Genomic DNA, 25,713 nt, shown 5'->3' on the forward strand with positions numbered 1-25,713 from the left:
TCAATCCCTGGCCTTGCTCAGTGGGTTAACGATCCGGCGTTGCCGTGAGCCGTGGTGTAGGTTGCAGACGCGCCTTGGATCCTGCATTGCTGTGGCTCTGGTGTAGGCCGGTGGCTTTGGCTCCGATTGGACCCCTAGCCTGGGAATCTCCACATGCCCTGGGAGCAGCCCCAGAAAGAGGCAAAAAGACAAATAATAATAATAATAATAATTTCAACTTATTGCAGTACCATCTTTGAGCACTTTTTGTCCCAAGCGAGTGTATTATCTTATTTAATTTCTCAGCAATACTCTGGAATTGGGTGATTTAGTAGAGTATAAAAAGTCTCAGAAATTAACTGACTGGCCCAGAGCCTTGTGGCTAATAAATGGTGAAGGCAGGATTTAAATTCTGGACTTTAAACTGTAGACCTCATGAGCCACAGAAGGAAGAAAAACCTGGAGGGTCCCCTGTGGGAGATTTACAAGACATGTTTAGAAGGGTTACCCATGACAATACCCACTCTTATTCCTTTAGGTAGAACTTAGTCACATGTTACGTAGCAAGAGGAAGTGGAAAATACAGCTTAACCATGTGTTTGGGGATTAGCTATCCCATTTTTGCATTTGCAAAAATTCTTCCACAAGACATAGGACCTAGGGGTTATGTTGCATAACCAGTGTCTTGAAACTGTTGCAAATTCTCTTCCCAGTGCAGAGTGTGGTTTGCGGCACACTCTAGGAGAAGTACTACAAGAGTGGGATCATCTATGTTTCCATGAGTTCTTAAGACTGTTCCCAGTCCTCCTCCACCATACCTCCGTCCTCGCAGACTTAACGAAGGGTGAGGAGGTGTTCTAAAGTGAAGAGATAGTTTTCCTAATTGGTGAAGATATAAGACTGTCTTTCAGTTTGGTTGTTTTTAGTAGAAGTTATGTCTGATTTCAAATCAGAACTCTTAGAATAGTGAAGGTTGTAGAGTTAAGGGAAAAGCTGTTGCACGCTCGCTAACACCTGCTTTGGCATATAGTTTATCTTTGATGTAGAATGTAAACCACTCCTAAAGGTAGAGTGAATTGTCTGAGATTCACAGGAAATTAGTTTTAATTTAATCCCAATTCAGAGGACGTAAATTGTATTAATTTGTGGTATTACTTAATAAGTCATAGTTCTAGAAATATTAGAGCAAGTTTTGTAAGACTTGATGTGAATGACGCTGATTTTTTTTAATGTAAAGATTTGTGTATCTGAGTTTTTCTTAAGAGAATGTCCAAAATGTTTTCACATTTCTCAAAAATGTGGTGGGTATAGGATTAGAGGGGTATATGCAGTGTCTCTTGTTTCTCCTCCTCAAAAGCATTAAGAGCCACTGAATTAGGTTTAGACTTGTGTGACCATGCTGTGTTATTCTGTTCTTTGGGATTATTTACTAGGAAGTGTGAGAAGAGTTATGAGGCAGGAGAAGGATTCCAAATTACCTAGAAGATTTTTTTTGAAACCCTTCCTTAACCATCTTTTTACATCCCAGCAAAGAGCTGCTTTTAAAAGTTATTCATGTTTGTGTAAATGCTTGTTCTTAAGTGGTTAAGCAAGGCATCATGCTGGTAAAAGATTTCTCATCTTCAGAAACGATATTATAATTTAAAGAAATACTACACTTTAAAAAATATGTTAAATAGTGCAAAAGGGTTATACAGTGAAAAGCTGGTCTCTATTTTTGTATCTCTAGTACTAATCTCCAGACACAATCACTATATATGCATGATTTTTTAATATAAATAAAACAGGGAAGTTTAGATATGTATATTAATAAAACACACACACACACACCATATAATGCCTTTAGTTTTCTGACTTAACATATTGATATCTTTCCATACCAATACACAGTTTGCTTTTTGGGGGGTGGGGTAGTGGGGGCTGCACTCACAGCATATGTAAGTTCCCAGGTTAGGGGTCGAATCAGAGCTACAGCTGCCGTCTTTCACCACAGCCACAGCAACACAGGATCTGAGCCATGTCTCTAAACTATACCTCAGCTCAAGGCAACACCAGATTCCCCGACCACTGAGTGAGGCCAGAGATCAAACCCCCATCCCCATGGATACTAGTTGGATTTGTTTCTGCTGTGCCACAATGGGAACTCTCAACAGTTTGTACCTTAGTCTTTTTTTTTTTTGGCTGCACCTGCTGCATATGGAAGTTCCTGGGCTAGGGAATCGAATCTGAGCCTCAGCTGCAACCTACACTACAGATGCAGCAGTGCTGGATCCTTAACCCACTGCACCAGGCTGGAAGTGGAATCCACACCCCACGGAGCAGGGATCCTTAATCCACTGTGCCATGGCAGGAACTCCTTTAGTCGTTTTAATATCTATGTATTAGTCTGCTGAGTAGCTGTAATACAATTTAACCAGCTTCCTATGATTTTGCTAGTATATGCTTCCTAGTTTTGCTATTATAAACAGTGCTTCAGTAAATATCCTTGTGCTTGTCTTTGTGTATTTATGTGAAAGTATGTTTTAGGATGAACTGCTTGAAGCCTGTGTTCATTGTAAATCTTAATAGTGCCCTCCGGTAGTAATTTCTGTAACTCCATCGGAATGTAAGAATACTCCTTTTCCCAAACTCATGCCAGTGCATTATTTATCAGTTTTCAATCCTCAAAATCTGTGAGTCATGTTTTCATTTGTATTGCCTCAAGTAGGAATGAAATTGAACATTTTTTCATATGGACCTATGAACTGTTTGCCCACTTTTAAAAACTATGAGGTGGCTACTGTTTTTTGGTTGTTTTTTTCTCTGATAAGTTCTAAGAGTTCTGTGTGCATTAGATAGATTACTCCTTTTTCATTTTTATATATTTTTAGAACTAAATAAGAAATGTATGTGGTGTTTGTTTTCTAGGTCATTCAATATTAACAGGGTTGCAACTCAGGCTGTGGAGGATGTTCTAAATATTGGTGAGTACCAAAATAGCGCTTATATGTTACCGTTATAATATGCTGTGTAATGTATATATTTTAGTGTATGTTAGCTATATTGTGTGTTGTAAAATATTTTACCTAATCAAGATATTTCCCTCTTTTTCTTTTTCAATAGCAATACGACAAGGAAATTTAAGTCTTCCATTGAACAGAGAATTGGTAGAGAAAGGTCAGTCACAAATGATCATAATTACTGACATTTTCAGTTAAGTTCTATATAGATTTTGAGGATGTACTTATCTAAGCCATGCATAGTAGTTTTTTTGACTCAAACATGCTCTTAGTATAATACCCTTTTAAATGTATTTAAGCAATAAAAAGTTTAAAGCTGGAATTTTTTATAATGGTTTCTGTCAACCATGGAAATATATATACTCTCTATGTCAAAACAGTGTGACCGCAGATATGTTTGAGGGGGGTAGGAAAATATAAAAAAATACACATCTGGCAAAAAGGAAATGCACACCTAAATTCAGATATTAATATATCCTCTGAATGAGAAGGAATTCACTGAGCTGTGAATGCTGACCTTCACCTTCACTAAAATGTTCTCTTTAACCTTCTCTTACCTACACTTGCCCACTTACTTCAGGGTCCTTTTAAGAGAACCAGTACTGTTGGAGAAAGGATATTGAACAGGGAATTTGAAGACAGGTTCCAATCCCAGGCCAACCAGTCACTCATCATGAAGCGATGGGCAAGACTGATTGCTGGCTTCTCTACTTCCTCAACTGTGGAATGAGGGGCGGACACATAGATTCCTCAACTGTGGAATGAGGGGCGGGATCATAGGAATTCTTGAAATTTATTTGTTAGGTTTTATTTTTAAAAATATTTAAATTCTTCAACTGAAAAACATTGATTTAAATAAGAAATTTTAACACACTAAGTTAACTCATCTATCAATCATTTTGAAAATGTAGGCCTCAGGCCAAAGCTAAATCTTGCTGTCTGTGTCTAATTAAGACTTTCCTAAGATGTCAAGGGAAATTATTTAAACAACAGCAAAATATCCAAACTTATTTATAGTTACATCTACCTACCTATGTAAGGATGTTTCAGCATATACAGTCAAAACAAATAAAGACACAAAGTATATTATCAACACATTTTAAGACAACAACTGTCTTCCATAAACACTTGGATTTGAAAGTTACCAGAACAGGCATGTTCTTGGTTCCCTGTAAGATGATATAGCAATACATATTAAAGTATTTTAACAGTGTCAGTTCATTTGTTTGTACATTTTGTACATAGGACTTTCTTTGTTGGGGAGGTGGTTTGCCTTTTAAATAGTTTGTAAGCAAGACTAAATCTCTACTCTCCAAAATGTACTATTTTCTCCTCCTCTCCATTTGCACCTAAAAGACTATTTGAATCATGGGTTATGAGCTAGAATAAGTGTTAAATCTATATCAAAGAAAGGAAAGTTAGGCATTTGTAATAATCCGTTCTTCATTGTATAATTTACCATAAAGTATAATATATATACAACAAATGAAATTCATATCAGGTATATAAATTAATTTAAGGGTATAAAGGAGTTCCCCTTGTGGCTTGGCGGTAATGAACCTGACTAGGATCCATGAAGACGTGGGTTCAATCCCTGGCCTCACTTAGTGGATTGAGGATCCAGCTTTGCCGTGAGCTGTGGTGTAGGTCATGGCTGTAGCGTAGGCCAGCAGCTGCAGCTCCGATTCGACCCCTAGCCTGAGAACTTCCATATGCCGCAGGTACAGCCCTAAAAAGACAAAAAAAGGGGGAGTATACATAAAATACAGTGATTCATTTTCCTCTTAATAAACACATTGCTTTACTGAGTATTACTCTTTTGAAGATTTGACTATCTTCAGAAGGACTGGTGAATACCAGCGGCACAGTCACTGTTACAGATACTTTTAGAACTACTTCCTTCAGAGCTAGTGCATTTGTGTTTTGTGTGTGTGTGTTTGTTTATAGAGAGGCAAATTTTCATTTTTGAGAGCGAATTTGATTTTTTTTAAAAGAGCCAAATAATTCAAATGAAATTTGGTATATAAGGTAGATTATCTGACAGTTTTGTAATGTCTTTTAATGTGGTGCTCCACTAAACTCTCTTTCAAGCCCAGTTTCTTTGTACAGTTGTCTTTAACCAGTTTATGCTCTGCATGTCAACCTTTGTGTGCCTCTTGGTTAGAGGGAAAGTTGGTTCCAAAGATTTCTTAAAAATATCTTGAGTAAGAGGAGTTTCATTAGAGAAAGCATATTGCTTATCATTGAGACTGTATTTTATATCAAGACTATTAGCTTGTAATTATACTTATGAATTTTTTGGCTTGGTATTTTGGAAAGAACTTATTAGCAAGGGAACATGACAACCCAGGTTCCATTTCTGAGTGCCTCAAACTAGAGTTTCTCTGTTTTTGTTTGATTACTAGCTTTGTAGCCCTCCCACAACTACCACATGCACCTATTTCCACTATATCTTGTGTGTGATGTAGGTTTCTGTGGGCTAATCTTGGCACATACGCCTCACTTATAAGGGTTTCCTTTACTTTTTAATGGCATGTTTTGTGAGTTCCAAGAAACTTGCTGCCAAACAGACCTTTGGAAAATAACTGCTACTTTAGTTGGGAAAGCACTCATTTTTATTGTGTACTTCTCAGAAAGGACTGTCTTTCATTGAATGTGTTAATATTCAGCTTTTTTTCCCTTTGTAGTAACAAATGAATATAATGAATCACTGCTCTACAGTCCAGAAGAACCAAAAATACTTTTCAGTATTCGAGAACCAATAGCAAACAGAGTTTTCTCAAGCAGTCGTCAACGTTGTTTCACCTCAAAGTAAGCTTCCCAAGCCTGACTTGTGACTGTCTTCCTCTCTTGTAATTATTATAAAGCACTCTTGGCTTTAAAAGTACTCCATTTTATTAAATTCACTCATTCAAACTTAGCGAACAAAAAAAGTAGAACCTTTGGAACCAGTGAGGTATCATGCTTATCTGGCTAAAGCAATATTTTCTTTAAAACTTATTGTTCCATTTTAAAGAAACTAAAATTTAAGTGAATAAAAAGGATATAGTTATTTAATTGAGTGACATGGGCTTGTTTGTTTACTATATTAAGACACAGTAAGATCAGATTATCATTTTAAAAGAAACTGACTAGAAAGAAACTTTTTTTTTATATGCTGCAGTATAAAAGCAGGATAGACATTTATATAAAGCCTAACTTCTATAGCATTCTTTCAGCTTTTCCCTAAAGGTGAATCCCCTCTCTTCACATGTGTTGGATTTGCCTCAGATTTTTTTTTTTTTCCCGATGGGCGAAGGATATACAAAAATGTTTATAATTTCTTACTTTGTAAAAGTTGCCCAGTTTTTCAAACTAACAAGAAAGCCTACTATAATTATGAAAAAACATACATCTCATGGCAAGCAAAGAACAGTTTAATTACAAATTGCTGCTTATAGTGTGCATATATTGTTTTTGAAAATACACAATTGATTTTTTTCCCCAGGAAAAACACTAAAACGGAAATTCGTCATACTTAAAAATCACTTTATCATTTGAGAGTTAATTCTGATTAAATAACAAATCTGTACTCAGTTTGGGTGAGACTGTAAAGATTGATTTCAATGTTTGCTCATATATAGGAGAAGGACAGGATGGATATATTTAACTACATTAGAAGTAAAACCTGGAGTTCCCGTCGTGGCGCAGTGGCTAACGAATCTGACTAGGAACCATGAGGTTGCGGGTTCGGTCCCTGCCCTTGCTCAGTGGGTTAAGGATCCGGCGTTGCCATGAGCTGTGGTGTAGGTTGCAGACGTGGCTCGGATCCCGCGTTGCTGTGGCTCTGGCGTAGGCCAGTTGCTACAGCTCCGATTCAACCCCTAGCCTGGGAACCTCCATATGCCGTGGGAGCGGCCCAAGAAATAGCAACAACAACAATAATGACAACAAAAGACAAAAAAAAAAAAAAAAGAGGTAAAACCTTTTGTTAATCAACACCACCATTAAGAAAATAAAAAGGCACTCCATAGAGTGAGATTCTTATTGAAACCTATATCTAACAATGACTCACACCCAGAATATATTACAAAAATTCCTACAAGTCAATAAGAAAAAAAACAAAAAAACCAGGCAACCCAGTAGAAAAACAGCCCAAAGTCTTGGTCAGGCATTTCACAAAAGAGAAATGGGTGTATGGAGAAACTTCCTGGACTTTATTATTCGTCTTGGAAATGCAAGTTAAAACTACACAGTATGATACCATACATACCCACTAGAACAGCTAAAATACCAGTTGATAAGGTGGAGCACCTGGAACTTTTATATATTACTATTAGGAATAGTTTGGAAAATTGTTTGGCAGTTACCTACCAAAGCTGAATATATCATGTTCAGTGATATATCTTTACTCCAAGTGATATCTTTACTCCAAGATATATATCCATCAGAAATGTATAATTGATAGAAATGTGTGTACCAAAAGACATGCTGAAGAATAATCATAGTAGCACTGTTCCCAATAGATAAAAACCCAGATGTCCATGAATAGTAGAAGAGATACTTAAATTTTGATATTTTCATACAGTGCACGTATTTTCATACAACAGTGAAAATATGGGAGTTCTCATTGTGGCTTAGTTGGAAACAAACCCAACTAGTGTCCATGAAGATGCAGGTTCGATCCCTGGCCTCACTCTGTGGGTTTAGGATCTGCTGTTGCCATGAGCTGTGGTGTAGGCCATAGATGAGGCTCAGATCCTGTGTTGCTTTGGCTGTGGTGTAGGCCGGCAACAGCAGCTCAGATTCAACCCCTAGCCTGGGAACTTCAACATACCGCACCTGCGGCCCTAAAAAGCCCAGCAACAACAACAACAAGATAAAACACACTACTGCTACATGTAATGATATGGATAATTTCACAAACATACTATTGGGCAAAAGAAGCTAGTTACAGGTATGCCTGTTCTAGTCTTCCCATTTACATAAAGTTCAAGAATAGAAAGCTGTTACTACCATACTACTGTAGTGATTGAAATTAGGATAGTTGAAGTGCTTGGGAAGGAGGGCCCAAGGGTAGAGACTGGGAGATGGGACCAAGAGCAGTGAGGGAGCTTCTGGGGAGCTGGGTAACATCCAGTGCCTAATTTGAGTGCTGATTATACAAGTGTGTTCATCAAACTGTACCTGATAATTTGTGCTGTTTCTCTATGTTCCACGTAAATAAAAATTTTACACAAAAATAGTTACATTCTTGCTCAATACTTAAAATACTTGTAATAACTCCACATTCAACAAAAGCCTATGAATTCCATCAGATCTGAACTTGTACACTGATAAATGTTTGGATAAATGGAGCTATCCTGAACATTTAATTTTTGAGTTTTTTTTTTTTTTTTGGTAATATACCAATGTATTCATATAGTCACTAATTCTCTCATACCGGAGAGCAACTTGATGTGTAAAATTAAGACCAAATGATTTATCTGACAGTTTAGATAAAAATTAAATGTTTTAAAGAAACTAAAATTTTGGTTAAGAAAACTGTTAATATTTATCGAGGTATTTCTTTCTGCTTAGGGTTTGTGTTCGTTCTCGTTGTTGGGATGCCTGCATGGTTGTGGATGGAGGAACTTCCTTTGAGTTTAATGATGGAGCAATTGCTTCCATGTTGATCAATAAGGAAGATGAACTTCGAACTGTGCTTCTAGAACAGTGAAGAATTTCCTCAGATGACAATTTTGAATACAGGAAAAAATAGTTTTTCTGCAGAAACAGACTACTGACCGGTCATAAAGCTACATTTTTTGGTTATTGTTGAGACTGGTTGGCCTTGGGCTCAAAGGTGACCAAGAAAGTGAGATTTGCATTCTTCTTCTGTTGGATTCTGATAGAAAAGATGTTCACTGTGTAAGAAAACGGATGGACTAAACTGATATGATGTTACCAGTGAAATTTCTCTATTGCTTACAGTTGGTTTCCAAGAGTGCTGATATCTTTTTTTTTTTTTTTTTTTTTGAGAGGTAGGCTCAAATAAAAGATTAAATGTTTAGGATTTAAAATTTAACTGTACAAGTTTTTTTTTTCCCCCTTTCCTTTTCCTTCTAACTTTGTGGAATTGGTCAGACCAAACACATATCATTTGATTAGTATTTTTTTATAGTACCTAAAAATCAAGTTTTTTAAAAAGCTTTGATGATGGAGAATTTTGATAAATCCTGACATTGACCTAATTGAAGTAGGTAAATGTGTTTTTATATATACTAAGGGTTTTCTAACTTCAGAACACAATGATATTGTGATGACTATTGATTTTAAAAATTCAATCATTTTTGAAATTATTTATAGATGTTTTCATTTACTTGACTGTCAGGTTAATTTTGACAATGCTGGGTGAAATATATCTGGACAAAATCATAACACTGTTATAAATGTATTATTTTTGGTCTTCGGTAATTTTTTTAATGATTTGAGTCTAATAAAGTTCTTCTGTATTTAAAACTCTCTAACATAGATTCAGATTAGAAGGATGAGCTGATGAGCCATGTTCTATTAGGAGTTTGGTAAAACCTTTTAAAAAGACAGTTTTTATCTAGTGTTAGGAGTTTTGTCAGAAAATGGATTATCTAATAAATACGCAAAACACTTTAATTTTGGAATTGCCTTACTTATTATCATGGCAGTTTTCGCCTAGCTAATATTCCAAGTTTTACACATTAGCTTTGGAAGATAAAATGTTATGGCTTCTCTTTTTTCCTCATTATGACAGTTTCTTTTCCTAATTCCTGATCTACTTATAAGTAATCTTAGGACTATCATGAAAATCACCTCTCGGTGCAACATGAGACAGTTGTTATTCTCATTCCAATTATTCAAGGCTGTATCAGGTTTTTTTTTTCCCCACCTGCGTTAAAAAATTTTCTTCAGTAACTGAAATGTTTATTGAACATTCACTCTATGCCATGTGCTGTGACAAATGCTTGATATGCATTGGTGAAATAGACTATCTTGATAGAGCTTGAGTCTAGTGAGCTCAGAAGTCAATTCTGTGAAAGCTGGGCTGTATAATCAAATCAAATATACTTGGTTATGGCAACATATATCATGTTTTTGTCAAATTTTTTATATCAATGTTACTATCAAAGATAATCTAGGTTTTGATGTAGATCCAGAACAAGAATCTGCTTTTCTTAGTTAAGAGTATCTGCACAGACCCTTGGAGCAAGGAGTTGATGTGATGCGTACAATAAAAATTAGTGTTTTCCGAGAAATGGATCAACTTTCTGGTTTGATTTCAAAATGATATACTTAAGATGCCACTTTATAAAGAAGTGAACTTCCATACTAGAGAAACTTCCTAACATTTAAAATATACTCTTTTGACAAAAATCCCATCTCCATCTTTAATATCAAGGAAATATGATTGTTCAAAATGGTACCGTAGATCTGTTAATATGTAATATATTAATAGGTAACCTGCTGTGTAAAATTGTTCCTAAGGCATATTTTAAAGGTTTTAAAAATACTTAATGTGCTCCATTTGTGATATAACTTCGAATATTTTTGCTCTGTGGTGGGGATGATGAGAGGCAAAGGATGTTAGAATAGGAAAAATGTTTTTATGAATGAGTTAACCTTTTAATGGAAACTATGTGAATAAAATTAAACCATTGTTATCTTTTTTTTCTTTCATGTATTTCTTTAGCTTTTATGAGTCCTTACTTGAAAACCAGATTTCCCCAAAATGTCATTTTCACCACTGCTATGTATTACTCTGCCCTGTTGACTTCATTAACTGCTGATATTTGAACACAGTACTTAACCTGGTAGATGTAGAAACACTTTTTGGGTAATTTTGAGTTAATATTTTTGATGCTCCATTTGTAGTTATATTTATGGCCCCAGTAAATCAAATCATACTACGTGTTTTACTAAATGTGTATAGCCTTTGAGGATAAAGAATTTCCATTGATTTCACTTTCAAGTATCAAACAGTATGTATAAAACATGTAGAAAGAGCAGTTAACAAATTTTATTGAAAAATATTAAGTTGAAAAAGTTGACCAGTATAAATGTAAAGATTCATTATGTATTGCCCTGCTGTAAAAATAACAATGTAAGTTTAGATTTTAAATCATTAAAATATTCATTCATTGTGGCAGTATATCACAGTATATGCATCATCATACTTAAGGGTTGTATCTAACAAGACAGTTGTGCAAAAAAGATCTCGGGGATAATGTGACATAAATGATATAATGAAAAAATTATATATGTAATTATAATACATATTCGGGGGCGGAGGAAAAGAGTAAACATGCTGATAAACTGCTGAGCTGCAGAGGACCTGTTTATTTCAGATGCAGTCTGTTGTTGATTTTAAAATAACCATGAAGGCATTAGGGTATAATTCTATGAGAAGCCTCAAGTTTTCTTTTTCTTTTTTTCAGGGCCGCACCCACGGCACATGAAGATTCCCAGGCTAGGGCTTGAATCCGAGCTACAGCTGCTGGCCTGTACCACAGCCACACAGGATTCAAGCCGTGTCTGCCACCTACACCACAGCTCATAGCAATGCCGGATCCTTAACCCACTGAGTGAGGCCAGGGATTGAACTCTCAACCTCACGGTTTCTAGTCGGATTCATTACTGGTCGGATCGTTTCCATTGTACCACAATGGGAACTCCTTTTTTGGTCTTTCTTATTTTTAGGGCCATACCGATGGCATATGGAGGTTTCCAGGCTAGGGGTTGAATTGGAGCTGTAGCTGCCAGCCTACACCACAGCCACAGCAACTCAGGATCCGAGCCTCATCTGTGACCTACACCACAGCTCATGGCAACACCAGATCCTTAACCCAACTGAGCAAGGTCAGGGATCAGACCTGCATCCTCATAAATACTAGTCAGATTCATTTATGCTGAGCCACAACAGGAACTCCTGAAAAGGTTTAAGTTTTCTACGTGAAGGCACAAAGAGTATTTTTTTTAAAGTGTCATGAGCTTTATTTTATGATAGATTTTTAGGAAAATTACTGACTAAAGGAGGAGCTAAAAGAAGAAAAATGTTTTCAGTGTTAATTTGAATAATTTTTAGGGTAGCAATGCTATAGCTTATAACTTATATTGTTCTCCCTTTTCAAACATCAACAGTTTGAAAAAAAATTCAAAACTTGGGGTCCAGAGAGGACTGTTGAAGAGGTCAATATGAACAATACACAGACTTTGATACCAGTAGATTGTGAATTCACTGGGGAAGGGCCTGTGAATTCTGATTTGTACCTTCGTACAGTGAATACTTAAAAACTGGCATAGCTAGAGAAGAAATTGCCTATTATGATAATAAATGATGGTTTTACTATGCTGAAACATTCCTAAGCAGTTCGTGGTGGTGGGGGGGCGTGATCTTATTATGGATAATTGAAATAGGACGTTATCTGAGAAGCAGGTTTTCAAAGACTGTTCTTTTAAATACATTTCCCCCAACTGCAACTTTCCCCCCTACACTTACTTTCTTTAAATGGTTGAAGAGAGCTGAAATGATTTGCCAGGTTGTCAGCATGCTAGACTAGTTGTTCTTGGCTTTCACAAGAAAATATTTAAAATACCCTGGTAATTAATCTTTGATACATAGCTCTTCCCTCCTGCCTCAGATCTTTCCTTCGAAGCACCATCTCTTGATGATGATTCTTCATAGACTCGTTCTATTAATCTTTTAAATATTTCCATTAGCCCATTAAATCGGTTGTTGTGGATTATCCACTTTACATGTGGTTTTGGATTAAAACACTGCCAAAGTCTTACCTCTCTACTCCCTGGCTCTTGCAGCTACACCACTGCAAATGAACTTACAATTATTATCCTGAGTAGTAAATTAATAATTTTGAGTGAAAAGGCATTTTATTTACTTTGCTTTTTAGGGCTGCACATTTGGGGTATGGAAGTTTCCCAGGCTAGGGATTGAATTGGAGCTACAGCTGCTGGCCTACACTGCAGTCCATGGCAACGTCGGGATCCTTAACCTACTGAGGGGACGCCGAGGATCAAAGCTGCATCCTCATGGATGGTAGTCGGGCTCTTTACACTGAGCCACGATAGGAACTTCAGAAAAGTCATTTTAAAAGCCAGTATAAATGACCAAATGGCTGGTTTTTGTTTGAGACAATATAAATCCACGGTAATGGTTGGGATATGATAGATTCCAGTGTGCCTATTAACTTTAAAATGTATGGCCATGGAAAAAGTCTTTTTTTTACTGTTTCCCATCAATCACAGCCCTTGCCATTTGAAGACCTTAAAATAGAGTGATTTTTAAGTTCACAGGTGCAAGTTTAGATATTTTGATATCTGGTTTAAGAAATATCAAACTATTAGCATTTTGGTAATACAATTCCCTAACAAGTAAATATGAAAACTCAAATATTAAAGCAAAACAAATCCATAAAATGAGTTTGGTACAGGCTATAGGACTTGAACCTGTATGGTGAGGAGCTACTCTCTTGGTGAAGAGGGCTTGACTTCCCGGGATATTTGGCTAAGTGGGGATGGGGAGAGGAGTGGTGAGGAGGAGGGGCTGCGGTTTGGTTCCAAGGTTAGGGTATCCGGAGGGAAGGTGTTCCTTTCTAGTTTTCCTGGACTGACTGCCTTTCCTCCTGCTTTGCACCTTCCCCTGTGCTGTCATTCAGGCATAGTATCCTCCATGTTGTAGATCAGCGGTAAATGTTGGATTATAATTGCGTTCACCTTGATAGAGGGACACGAGTCACTTTATCCCAAAATAAAAATTTTGCATTTGGCTAGAATTTACCTCGGATCTTGGGAACTTATGGCAAAGGTATAAGAGAGAGAGGAGTCAAGGGCCACAGGCAGATGTTACCATTATGAAAAGGATGACAGCCAGACGTTATATGCCTCTTGAAGTAGGACTGTAATACTACCTCTCAAGTGTCTCCTTGCTAAGAAACAACAACAAACAACACAGAAAACGAAAAAAACCCTTGATAGGCTAAGCGTCCTGATCAGGGTTTCTGGCATTATTGAGGTTTTGGACCAGGTCATTCTTTGTCGGGAGGGGCTGTCTTGGATATTGGAGGATGATTCGCAGCATCCTTGGTCTGAACCTGCAAGATGCCAGTTGCACCTCTCCACTTGTGACAGCTGAAACTGTTTTCAGATGTTACCAAGTATCTCTTGGGTGCCCAAATCACTACTGGTTATGAACTTTTTGATGCTAGCTCTAACTAGCAGTGTATGGAAACGGGACAGATAAACCTTTAAACGTTACGCCAGGGATCAAGCACAATAACAAAATCGAGAATGTGGAACACAGGACAAACAACTACTTTCTTTGGTAGATAAATTGTAGGGATAGTCAAGATTAATAAGAGACTTAAGCACATGTCAATGTCAACAAAATGCAATGTATGAACCATGTTTGGAGCCTGATCAAAACAAACTCATATAAGGAAACACTATAGACAGCTGAGGAATTTTCAACACCGTCTTCATTTTTAACATTTCAGAATTAATTCAGGAGAATATCTCTTAGAGATATATATACTGAACTACTTATGAAGTCATAGTTTTGCTTCAAAATAATCTGTGTGTTGGAGTTCCCGTCGTGGCTCAGTGGTTAACGAATCCGACTAGGAACCATGAGGTTGTGGGTTCGATCCCTGCCCTTGCTCAGTGGGTTAAGGATCCAGTGTTGCCATGAGCTGTGGTGTAGGTTGCAGACGTGGCTCGGATCCCACGTTGCTGTGGCTCTGGCGTAGGCTGGCAGCTATAGCTCCAATTCGACCCCTAGTCTGGGAACCTCCATATGCTGCGGGAGCAGCCCAAAGAAATAGCAAAAAGACAAAATAATAATAATAATAATAATCATCTGTGTGTGTGTGGTGGTGGTGGCGGGGATTGATGGGATGATGAAACGATACTGGCCATGAGTCAGTTACCTTTGAAAGCCGATAATGAGGTTTGAAAGTGGATGAGGTTCATCATCTTCTCTGCTTTTGGCATTTGACATTTTTCTTAATTAAAAACAAAAAAGGAAGCACAGTAGTGATAATACCAAAAAAGAAGCAAAAAACTGGATGATATTCAAGAAGAATCACTGTTCTACCATTTGGAGGAGTTCAAAAGGAAATAGTTTCTGGAAGATTTCTGGGTATAACATAAACTATTCAAATAGTTTCCTAATGAGAGCAAAATATGTAGGAGAAGCTGATGAAGTCTGTATTTAGAAAGTGCTACTTGCTGACTCTTATTGACAGTACTTGACTATAATATTTATCACTTAAATTTCAAATGTTTTACAAACATTATTCCTTTGAGAAGTACTTCAAACCATAACAAGCCTGTATTTAGCACCTTGCCAAAGCATTATAAACATTTTAACTTGACAACAAGCATATGAAGTAGACGGAGGGAAAAAGGACCATGTTAGGGCTTATTTTAAAGGGCCTTATTCAGAGGATTGAGACAAACTGTACATCACACCAAATGCGGATTTTAACCCCAAAGATAAAGAAAAAAGGAATACAACTCAGCTGAAGTACTCATTTTTATAAAAATGTGTTTTATTTTAAAACAAGTCTATAAAAGTAGAAATCACATACAAAAATACAGATTACTCTGACATGTAAGCAAAATAGCTTATGGCTGGTCTTGGGTTTGGAAGTACTGTATTTTGAGGACATCCGGAAGTCAGAGGCCAACCGGATCCTATCTTCAGCCTTTGTCACTAATCTGTAAACAATGAATTTCAAGTAGTATTTAGCACTTTTTAACTACTATGGAATTGAAGCATAATCATTTCCTGTGTAACACTACTTTAAAATGTTCTTCCTCCTCCCGTCTGAGCAGATAAGGGCACTTCATACCATTGTTTCTAACAGATTTGAAAAATCTGATTTTTAAAAAAAGTGATGTTACTAGAAATGATGAGATGGGGCTTTTTGTTCCATTTTGAACATGTGGGGAGGTCATCAATTTAAATAAGAAATTTGTGTTGTCCATGTGTGGGGTTTTTTTAAAGAGCAGAATTTAATTCTTTTGCTTCTATGGATCATTAAAAAGAAAAAGTCACTGATGCTATCAAAAGGTTCAATACCTGAGTCTTAACCTTTACGTAGGTGCAACTTTTTTTTTCTTTTTTTAATGTAGATGTAATTTTTATGTAGTGGGGCTTACTGCTCTGAAACTGCATGGACTGTACACCTCCTTTTAGTGTGTATTTCTGACTGAAAGGAACATGTGGCTTGGTGAACTCTAGGTCCAGTAACTTCATAAAATGGGTAGTTTCAAATAATCACTGTGGGAGGCCATTAAAGAAAAAAAAGGACAATTTAAAATATTTGATTCCAGAGTAATATAAAAATAACTTCAAGAACCCCAGCGATGAGGGAAGAAGATGGCAGGCTTTCCATCCAACATCTCAAGGATTAGACACTGACTGGTTACCAACATCTTTTTAAAACAAAGCAAGTCATTGTCAAAGCTAAATAACTCATGTTTCCATAATTTGATCATAAAGTCAGAAGCCCACAATTAATTGAGAATCCTGGGAACAGAGTACATAAAGGAGACCTCATTAATATGCACTAGAGGATTCTACAGATTAACTTGTCAGAGAAAACTGCCTCTTTAGTCTTTAAATTCTATACCAACATCATACTTCTGGTTGGCTGGCTGTTTATTTCTGCTTTAAGGTGAATTATTCAGGGCTATTTGTTTCCACAAATCCATTTTCAAATCTCAAGGCAACGTTGAAATGTATATTTTTCTTTCTATCCTCGGAAGAGATTGCCTCAAATCTACTCTATGATTCTCATTCTGTTCAGCTTACAATACCAATAGCTTATTATTCTTGCAATCTACATCTTACAAAGCAGTACTGAAAAATTAAATAGAAGAACGTTCAGTTGCCAAACAGGCTATGAAAATAATTCGCTGGTGATGATTTTTAAGCATGATTCTAAATAAATTTAATAAGAAGGGCACTTGGAAGAGGTGGCTCAAATTTTGCTCTTTAAGCTCTCTTGAAATGATAGGCTCATTCTCCTAAAATTTTAAAAGGTCTACAACTTAGACTCTTACAACTTAAGACTCTTAGGGGTAGAGCAGTGATAAAAGCTTTCAGAGTCATTTTTTCGAAGCAACACTTTGTCTTTTTCTCTCTCGAATGGTTCGCTAATATACTTGGAGAAGGAAGGCAAGGGAAAACCAAGAATAAAAATAGCCGAGTTCTTCAGCAACTGGGCTTCCTGCCTACTTTCCCTGTTCAAAGAAAAGAGGAGACACCATCCTGCAACAGATACTTCATAGACAACTGGGCTTCTGCAGTGTCAGTCGGCATTTGATGCCCCATATCTCCTGGTTCTTTTTGTTGCCAATGGTTGGCCTGGCAATGGTGGTAAAATGGGAACAATTAATCTGTAGATGAGGAAGGGCTTCTTTTAACAGTTGAAGGGTACCGTCTGGCACGATTCCAAAGACTTGTAGTGTTTTTAGTGTGGGAATTTCTCCAAGTTCCCTGGAAAGGAAGAGAGACTTTCAGAGTAGCTGTATCTATGGTAACTGTGTTGCACTAGAGTTACATGACCTCGTTTTTACAATCTGTATCATATCTTATAAAAGGCAAACTGAAGACACAACTTGCAATCAATGATTTGGGAAAATAGCAAAGGTGAATCAACTCACAAAGCATGGGCCATAGCTTGGGCCTTAGGAAACACGTAAGTGCATTTTTGTTGAATTTCTAACCACCTAAAAACTCAAAGTTTTATTTAAAATCCAACTACATTTTCTTCCTCTCCTTTAATCCACTGCACCCAGTGGGGGGTTTGAACTGGTGCCTCTGCAGTGACTTGAGCCACAGCAGTCGGATTCTTAACCCACTGTGCCACAGCGGGAACTCCCCTTTCTCGTCTTGATTTATACTGACAAGTGTCACTGTGTTGTGGGGAGAAGCCAGCAAGCTAGTGATGGTAAAAGTAAATGCTGGAGTCACCAAAAGGTGCATGCAACTTGAGGATGCAGACTTGACCTTTATTTGAACGAGGCCTGCCCTCTCAAAAGATGTGAGCAGAGTTGTTAACTTTTAAATACTGGTGAATACGCAACAGGTCCATTATATGCAATGAAACCTAACAGGGATTTGACAACAGTATTTTATTTTATTTTTTTAGGGCTGTACCCACAGAATATGGAGGTTCCCAGGCTAGGGGTCGAATCGGAACTATAGCTGCCGGCCTAAGCCATAGTCACAGCAACTCGGGATCCGAGCTGTGTCTGTGACCTACACTACAGCTCATGGAAACGCTGGATCCTTAGCCCACCGAGAGAGGCCAGGGATCGAACCTGTGTCCTCATGGCTGCCAGTCAGATTCGTTTCCACTGAGCCACAACAGGAACTCCTGACAACAGTATTTTAGACAGGGTCATGTGTTGGGTGCAGATAGAGGAAATGGTCATTTTCTCTACATGTTACCATTTCCCTCTGTCACATGTAACCCAGTCCTCCAAGGAGGTATATCACATTAGGGGAAATACAGTTCTGTCAACAGTGAAATTCTGGTTGACAAAAAAGGGAGCCTGTTTTCCCAAAATAAATACTTTTGGGTAATGATTCTTTTTTCTTAACCCAGATCTGTGTGCTTAGAAATTCACCTCTCTGATCTGTATTTACTCTAGGTTGGGACACATAGTACAAAGTCTCAGGAAAGGGAATATTTAATTTTGAATTTCAACAAAATCCCACTGCAGATCAATGAGCGGATCAATGACCTAGAATTAGAAGCATCCTTTATACTTTTTAAAAAATTTATTTTATTTTTTTGGCCTTTGAGGGCCGCACCCCTGGCATATGGAGGTTCCCAGGCTAGGGGTCGAATCGGGGCTGTAGCCGCCAACCTACACCACAGCCACAGCAATGCCAGATCCGAGCTGTGCCTGCAACCTACACCATGCTCATGGCAACACCAGATCCTTAACTCACTGAGCAAGGCCAGTGATCGAACCAGCAACCTCATGGTTACTAGTCGGGTTCGTTAACCACTGAGCCATGACGGGAACTCCAGAAGCATCCTTTACATTTTCATACAGCCAGTAATAAAAAAGTTAAACCTTCCTTCTAATACTTCTCACCTCACCTCCAATCTTTCTTCCTTTCAGCTGAGCATGTGTATCAATGACCAAGGCATCTTTGTAAGCCTAGCTCAGAGCATGTCCTTCTCCTACTCAAAAGCCTTTGATGCTGGGAGTTCCCGTCCTGGCTCAGTGGTTAACGAATCTGACTAGGAACTGTGAGGTTGTGGGTTTGATCCCTGGCCTTGCTCAGTGGGGTTCAGGATCTGGCGTTGCCGTGAGCTGTGCTGTAGGTTGCAGGTGCGGCTCGGATCCCGAGTTGCTGTGGCTGTGGTGTAGGCCAGATGCTACAGCTTCAATTGACCCCTAGCCTGGGAACCTCCATATGCTGCGGAAGCAGCACTAGAAAAGGCAAAAAAAAAAAAAAAAGCCTTTGATGCTTCCCTCATGTTTATAGAATGCAAACCATTCAGTTGACCTTAAGACCTTCCAGGCTAAATCTGTTCTTCCCGTCCTCTCACTTCCCCTCTTGGGGTATTTATTCTACATTCAACCAAGTGTCTTAAACATTATAGATGCTTAATATATATCAGCTGAGTATAAGAAGAAGGGACATTTAGGAAGTCAAAGTAGTATTCAAACAAAATAAATGCTTGGTGTTCCTAAAGGGGGGTGGGGAGGGAGTGCACAGTAAGATCCACAGGTCGCAACAGACCAAAAAAAAAATCAGGAAGAACAAATTGCTGTTATTCTTGAAAAAAGCTAATCTCTGGAACAGAAATAGGAGTATAAAGAAAGGTCAAAATGCATAGATGTTTATACCTATTATCACTTAAGATGAGAGCAATCCTGCCCCAACCTTAAATCCTTCTCATGGGAAATCTGAGTATATGGGAACTTTGGAATAGCCATGAGAATTCTGCTTCTGGGATCTCCAGAGAAGCCAAGCTGTTAAAGCATTTAGCAGCAGACAGTATTTCAAAGACGAAATGATAGGTGGGAGTGAGAAGAGGAGGGATGGCAGATGAAAGAAGAAGAAATGTTCTTGCAACAGCACTAGGAAGGAGCCTTGGCGAGGAAGGAAATCATCCCAGGCTCTTGGAAGACACTCAGGTGTTTGACGTGAGAAAGGAGTCAGCTGGGCAACATGGGCTGGTGGACCAATGATCAGTCCCAAGTCAAAAACCAGAAAAAGTCTTTGACATTTTAAGGAGACACCCCCTGCCCAAAAGCCCCTTGTATGGGTATCACCTACGACACAGCAGAACACTCTGAAAATACAACGGAAGAGACTGAAAAGCAAACGAAGGGACAGAACCTAGAAACGAATCATTTAAAAGCCATAATTTCTAACTTAAGAAGGATAAAATGATGCTGATGGCTGTTTAGTTTTAGTAAACAAAAGATATTTATAAACCTTTTCACAGGTTCACACCTCTACCTCATCTACATGATCCTGGTTGCCTCATAAAACCTTAAATTCCGTAACTATAAATCCTCCCACAACAATTGTTGCTGCTTGTCTCTCCTAATCTCAGATCAGATTACTATCTCCAGCTTGGGTTTCTTACTTAAATGAGAACTATGGAATAATTGGAACGCTTGGATATACGATATCAGACCAGGTAAGGAGCAAGGGAATAAATATAAGGCTCCTGGTCTAAAGGTGAAAAATCCACAGTCTCCCAAGTACTTCAAAGCATTATCATTACGGAAGAAAGAACCTCAAATTTCAATTTCCCACTTCTGAGATAAGAAGTGAAAATTCTTGGGCCTTCTCGTTGCGGCTCAGCAGGTTAAGAACCCAACTAGTATCCATGAGGATGTGGGTTTGATCCCTGGCCTCGCTCAGTGGGTTAAGACTCTGGTGTTTCTGTGAGCCGTGGCATAGGTGGCAGATGCGGCTCGGATCTGGCGTTGCTGTGGCTGTGGTATAGGCTGGCAGCTGCAGCTCCGATTCAACACAGAGCATGGGAACTTCCCTATGCCATGGGTGTGGCCCTAAAACAAACAAACAAACAAACAAACAAACAAAAACAGAAATGAAAATTCTTTAGCAAAAATGACTTTCTGGAAATTACAGCTGAAGATCCTAGAATCCTTACTAGGTATTTTTCCATCAGTTGCTGCAATGACTGAAATTAGAAACAGTTTATCTTGTGAAACTTTTAAGGACAGGGTACTAGCAAATTCATCTTAATGGAGTCACAAAGTAAACCAGTATACTCTTTATGTAATGTCTAAAGAAACATATCTTTTATCTTAAAGTTCAAGTCAGCACCTTTCTTTGGTCTGTTCTATTCTGGTGATCTGACTTGTCACTTAACTCCCTGATGCCTCTGTTTCCCTTATTTCAAGACAATATCTAAACAAATCAGTTACAATGCAGTGAGGGTTCACACCTAGGTCTGTGACTTCAGGCTCACCCTTTGAACCATCATTTCACACTGCCTGCAGATATTACTATTCAAGCACTGCCATCCCACTGGATAAAAATATTATAATGTGAGGGCTCACAGCTTCTCTTTAACCCCTGCTCAAGGAAAAGCATTTGGGTATTACCTGCTTTAACTCTCGAGAAAGAATAAAAGTAGGACGCATGGGTAGTCTCCTGAGAAAAGCAACCAAAAAAGGATGATCACTGCACTCCTCGGGGGCTCCACTGTCAATGCAGCTGGAGCCCAGATGGCAAGGACAGGAAGGGATGGATGACAGAGAAAACTTTTTAGGTGGACACTCCAGGCTCCAAGGACTTCTGGGTACTAGAAAATTCACATGGCAGATTTTTTTTTTTGTCTTTTTAGGGCCACACTCACGGCATATAGAGGTTCCCAGGCAAGGGGTTGAATTGGAGCTACAGCTGCCGACCTACACCACAGCCACAGCTATGCCAGATCCGAGCCGCATCTGCGACACACATGACAGCTCACAGCAACATTGGATCCTTAACCCACTGAGCGAGGCCAGGGATCAAATCCGAAACCTCATGGTTCCTAGTTGGATTTGTTTCCACTGCGCCACAATGGGAATTCCAGGAGATTTTAATAAGAGTTTCATGTACATGAGTTTGGCCTCTAACATATGAAAGCCCTGGAACTAAATACTGGCAATCCCTTTTAGACAGTGCTTTTCCAAATGAGATACCAGCTCAGACCCTGAGCCCTAAGATCAATTAAAGTGATTTATTAAAAAATATAGTTACTGGATTCCCTAATTCTACTAGTTAACTCCATATAGCTGAAGGATCTGATTTATTCATTAATTCTTAAAACTAACTTACAAGCTCCAAACCAGTCAGGTGAGGACTAACTACATAAATTCTTTGTTCAAATTCACCACCCCTCTTTGGTATGAACCACAAGTCTGATTAGCTTCATGTGGAAAGGAAGCTTAGGTGAGGTCAGCAGCCCCACTCAGGGAATATTGGAGAGAATGAGAAAGGGGCCTCAGAACAAATCCAAGATGCTGACTTTTTTCTTTTCTTTTCTTTTTTTTTTTTTAGGGCTGCACATATGGCACATGGAAGTTCCCAGGCAGGGGTTGAATCAGAGCTGCAGCTGCCAGCCTGCGCCACAGCCACAGCAACACCAGATCCAAGCTGCCGTTTGTCACCTATGCTGAAGTGATTCTTAACCCACTGAGCAAAGCCAGGGATTGAACCTGCATCCTCACAGAGACTATGTCAGGTTCTTAACCCATTGAGTCACAATGGAAACTCTCCCAAGATACTGATTTCTTATGGTTTTCAATAAAATTGCAATATACTTATATTTAACGTGGGAGGAACTTTCCAGCCCTTTGAAATACAGGAAAACTTTTTGAAATTAGAGAGATGATATTATTCCCAGGATGGCTTGAGAATAATAATAATAGCACTTCTTAAAAGGAAGCTGGACCAGATTGCTTTTTTCTGTGTACTTCCTTGATTTTGTGGAAGTTGCTGAGCCGATACAAAATTAACCCCTGGAAGAACTACTATATTAGATACAGACTATTTTGTACCTGTCCAGGAGACCCAGGCTGTGGACCCAGCTCAGCTATTAACTCAATATTTAGCTTTGGCTAAATTGCTTCACTCTTTTGAACCTCATCACCCGCCACCCCCCCGCCGCCCCCGCCTCCAGCTCACTTCAAAGAAAGCACCACTCTTACAATATTTACTACTTAAATACTTCTATTTTTCCCATTCCCTGACCATCCAGGATAGACACCACTAGAAGACTGCAGAACTTCTCTAAGCTCAGATGAAGGGTTATGGAATTAACTGCAGTTGATTTGAAAAAATTCAGAAACACACACACACAGTCTGCCTCTCTATTAAAATCTGAGCTTCGTGGGAGTAAAGGCTATCTTCCTCTTTTGCAAGTACTAGTACAGTCTTCTAATATTTAAACCTGCTCCCAGCTAAATAAAGGCTTATTGACCTACTTCAATCAACTCAACTTTGCCAGACATTTTAAGGGAAAAAAATCTGCCCTGGTTTTGCCAGTCTTTCCTCACTAGTTTGTGGTACTCTGATGTTTAAGTTGTAAACATCTGTCGTTAATAACACAGGGACAACTCTTTACACCAAGTGACACCTCTTTCCATCCTTGCCTTCTGCTTGCTTTAAAAAATAAAGATACTTACAGTAAAGTTTCAGGTATTATGTCATAGCATCGACTGAGGGATAGGTGTTGGAGGTAGTTGAGCTGGTAAAATTCCTGAAAGCAGTCATTCTTCAGCATGACACTATCACTGTAACAGAGTAGGAGAAAAAATTCAAAATCTATCCATCAGTCCCAGAGGGAGAAGACAGGAACAGTCTCCTGCTTGGTTCCTTTGATTCAACACATTGAGATCCTTTCCTCATTCAATAAGGAATCATGATTTTTCAGTTTCTGCTCTAAGATAAATAAACAGAAAATACCTTAAATCTAGGTGGACCAGATTGGGACATCTTCCAACTAAGGTGGAGACATCTAGAAAAAAAATATGGTCACTGTCAAATGAGGAACATGACAAGGATATCTGCTGTCAACACTTAACACTGTGCTAGGATTCGGAACAATGTATTACAATCACACACTATGAGGACAAATAAACAAAATTATCATCTTGGCATATGAGACTTTCCACCCAGAAAACCCAAGAGACTCATCTGAAAAACTACTGGAAACAGTAAGAGAACTAACTGTGTAAAAGGCCTGGTTAACAAACACCACAGCTTCTCTAGATGTCTAGCAATAGCTGTCTGGAAATATAACAGGAAAAAAAATCCCCATTTACTACAGCAAAAAGCAAAACCAAACACCACAATATATAAACAAATAACATATATGAACAAATAACATATCACAAAGGTATCACTCAAAATCAGTGGATTATTAAAAAATAATATGGCCACCACCGCTGGAAAAAATTTACGTTTCCAATTCAAATAATACATCCAAATAAATTCCACATATATTAAAAACTTCTAAAGGCACAAATGTGGGTAAGTATTCACTGGATCTTGGGATAGGTATGGAGTTTCTAAACAAAAAAGAAAACATTAAGGGAACACTGATAAATAACTAAATAAAAATGTAAAAACTCTACCATGTTAAAGCAAAATAGCACACAAGTAGAATTAACAAAGTAAGAGAAAACGGAGAATAAACGTTTCCAACATACATTCAGCAGAGAGCTAATGGTCTTAATATGCAAAAAAAGATAAACAATAGAACATGGGCAAAGAACATAAACAGATACCTTTTATAAAATACAGACATAATGAAAATGGAGCAAGAAATGGGAAATAAAATCAAAATATTACTCTTCTGCTATCAAGTGGAAAAAACTCTATTATAATAACCCGAATTGATGAAATATAATACAGCAGGTATCCTCATATACTAAAAGTGGATATCTAATTTTACACAGCCTTTCAGAAGAACTGGTTTTTTTGTGAGGATGAATGGATTTGTTTTAAGTGTTCAGGACATTACACACTTTACTCTCTGGCTCAGTAATTCCACTTTTAGAAAAATAATTAGAGATGTGCATTAAATAATTAGAGATGTGCATTAAAATAGTCATTGTAATGAGTGTTATAAAAGCCCTTCCCCCCAATTAGTTTAAGGGGTCAAACTTTATCCATTCTATGGAACATGATGCTAACAACAGCTACTAAAAAGCTTTTGAATAACATTTCATGACATGAAATAATACTCAGTATATACCGTATGGTGAAAACAAGACAAAACATATACAATGGATTACAATCTCAATGTGGTTCAAACACACAAACTCACATACCCGGAGACAGAGGGTGGGGTTGGAAGGCTGAAAGGAAATATACCCAAAGGTTGACGCCATTGCCAAAGGTGGTGGGATCAGAGATAACTTTTCAGAATTTGGAAGAAAATCATACACGGTAGTTGGTAAGCAGAAAACGAATCAGTTACGAGGCATTTACTTTAAAAAATATAGATAGATTCTATTAATATTTGAGGGTTTTTCTTGCCTTCTCACAGCTCCACCTTCGGCTCCATCCCTTCCCCTAAATCCTAGACTTGCATTTCCAACCTTCTCCTCAACATATCCACTGGACTATATGACAGCTATCCCAGGCTTTTTTTTTTTTTTTGGTCCTTTTGTCTTTTAGGGCTGCACCAGCAGCACATGGAGGCTCCCGGACTAGGGGTCA

The 25,713-nt window shown here is 38.1% G+C and overlaps 2 protein-coding genes across 4 annotated transcripts in view; one reads left to right on the plus strand and one right to left on the minus strand.

Moving 5' to 3' along the window:
* The window catches only part of NADK2 (NAD kinase 2, mitochondrial), a 50,732-nt gene extending 40,099 nt beyond the window's left edge, over positions 1 to 10,633 (plus strand). For both annotated transcript variants that reach the window (XM_047767004.1, XM_047767012.1), the window contains 4 exons: positions 2,887 to 2,942; positions 3,082 to 3,135; positions 5,666 to 5,789; positions 8,538 to 10,633. In XM_047767004.1, the coding sequence (XP_047622960.1) occupies positions 2,887 to 2,942; positions 3,082 to 3,135; positions 5,666 to 5,789; positions 8,538 to 8,676 (373 nt within the window). In that variant the 3' untranslated portion in view covers positions 8,677 to 10,633. The remainder of the gene's footprint in view (positions 1 to 2,886; positions 2,943 to 3,081; positions 3,136 to 5,665; positions 5,790 to 8,537) is intronic.
* A 4,875-nt stretch (positions 10,634 to 15,508) lies between these two features.
* Positions 15,509 to 25,713, minus strand: part of SKP2 (S-phase kinase associated protein 2) — a 39,405-nt gene continuing 29,200 nt past the window's right edge. The window contains exons 8-10 of one of the 2 annotated variants that reach the window (XM_047767137.1): positions 23,953 to 24,004; positions 23,673 to 23,780; positions 15,509 to 15,704 (exon numbers count right to left, since the gene is read on the minus strand). In XM_047767137.1, coding sequence (XP_047623093.1) covers positions 15,536 to 15,704; positions 23,673 to 23,780; positions 23,953 to 24,004 — 329 coding nt within the window. In that variant the 3' untranslated portion in view covers positions 15,509 to 15,535. Of the gene's footprint in view, positions 17,491 to 23,672; positions 23,781 to 23,952; positions 24,005 to 25,713 lie in introns of both variants that reach the window. The other variant, XM_047767129.1, reaches the window with a different exon arrangement.

This window comes from Phacochoerus africanus, chromosome 1 (assembly GCF_016906955.1).
Source record: "Phacochoerus africanus isolate WHEZ1 chromosome 1, ROS_Pafr_v1, whole genome shotgun sequence".
NCBI lineage: Eukaryota > Metazoa > Chordata > Mammalia > Artiodactyla > Suidae > Phacochoerus > Phacochoerus africanus.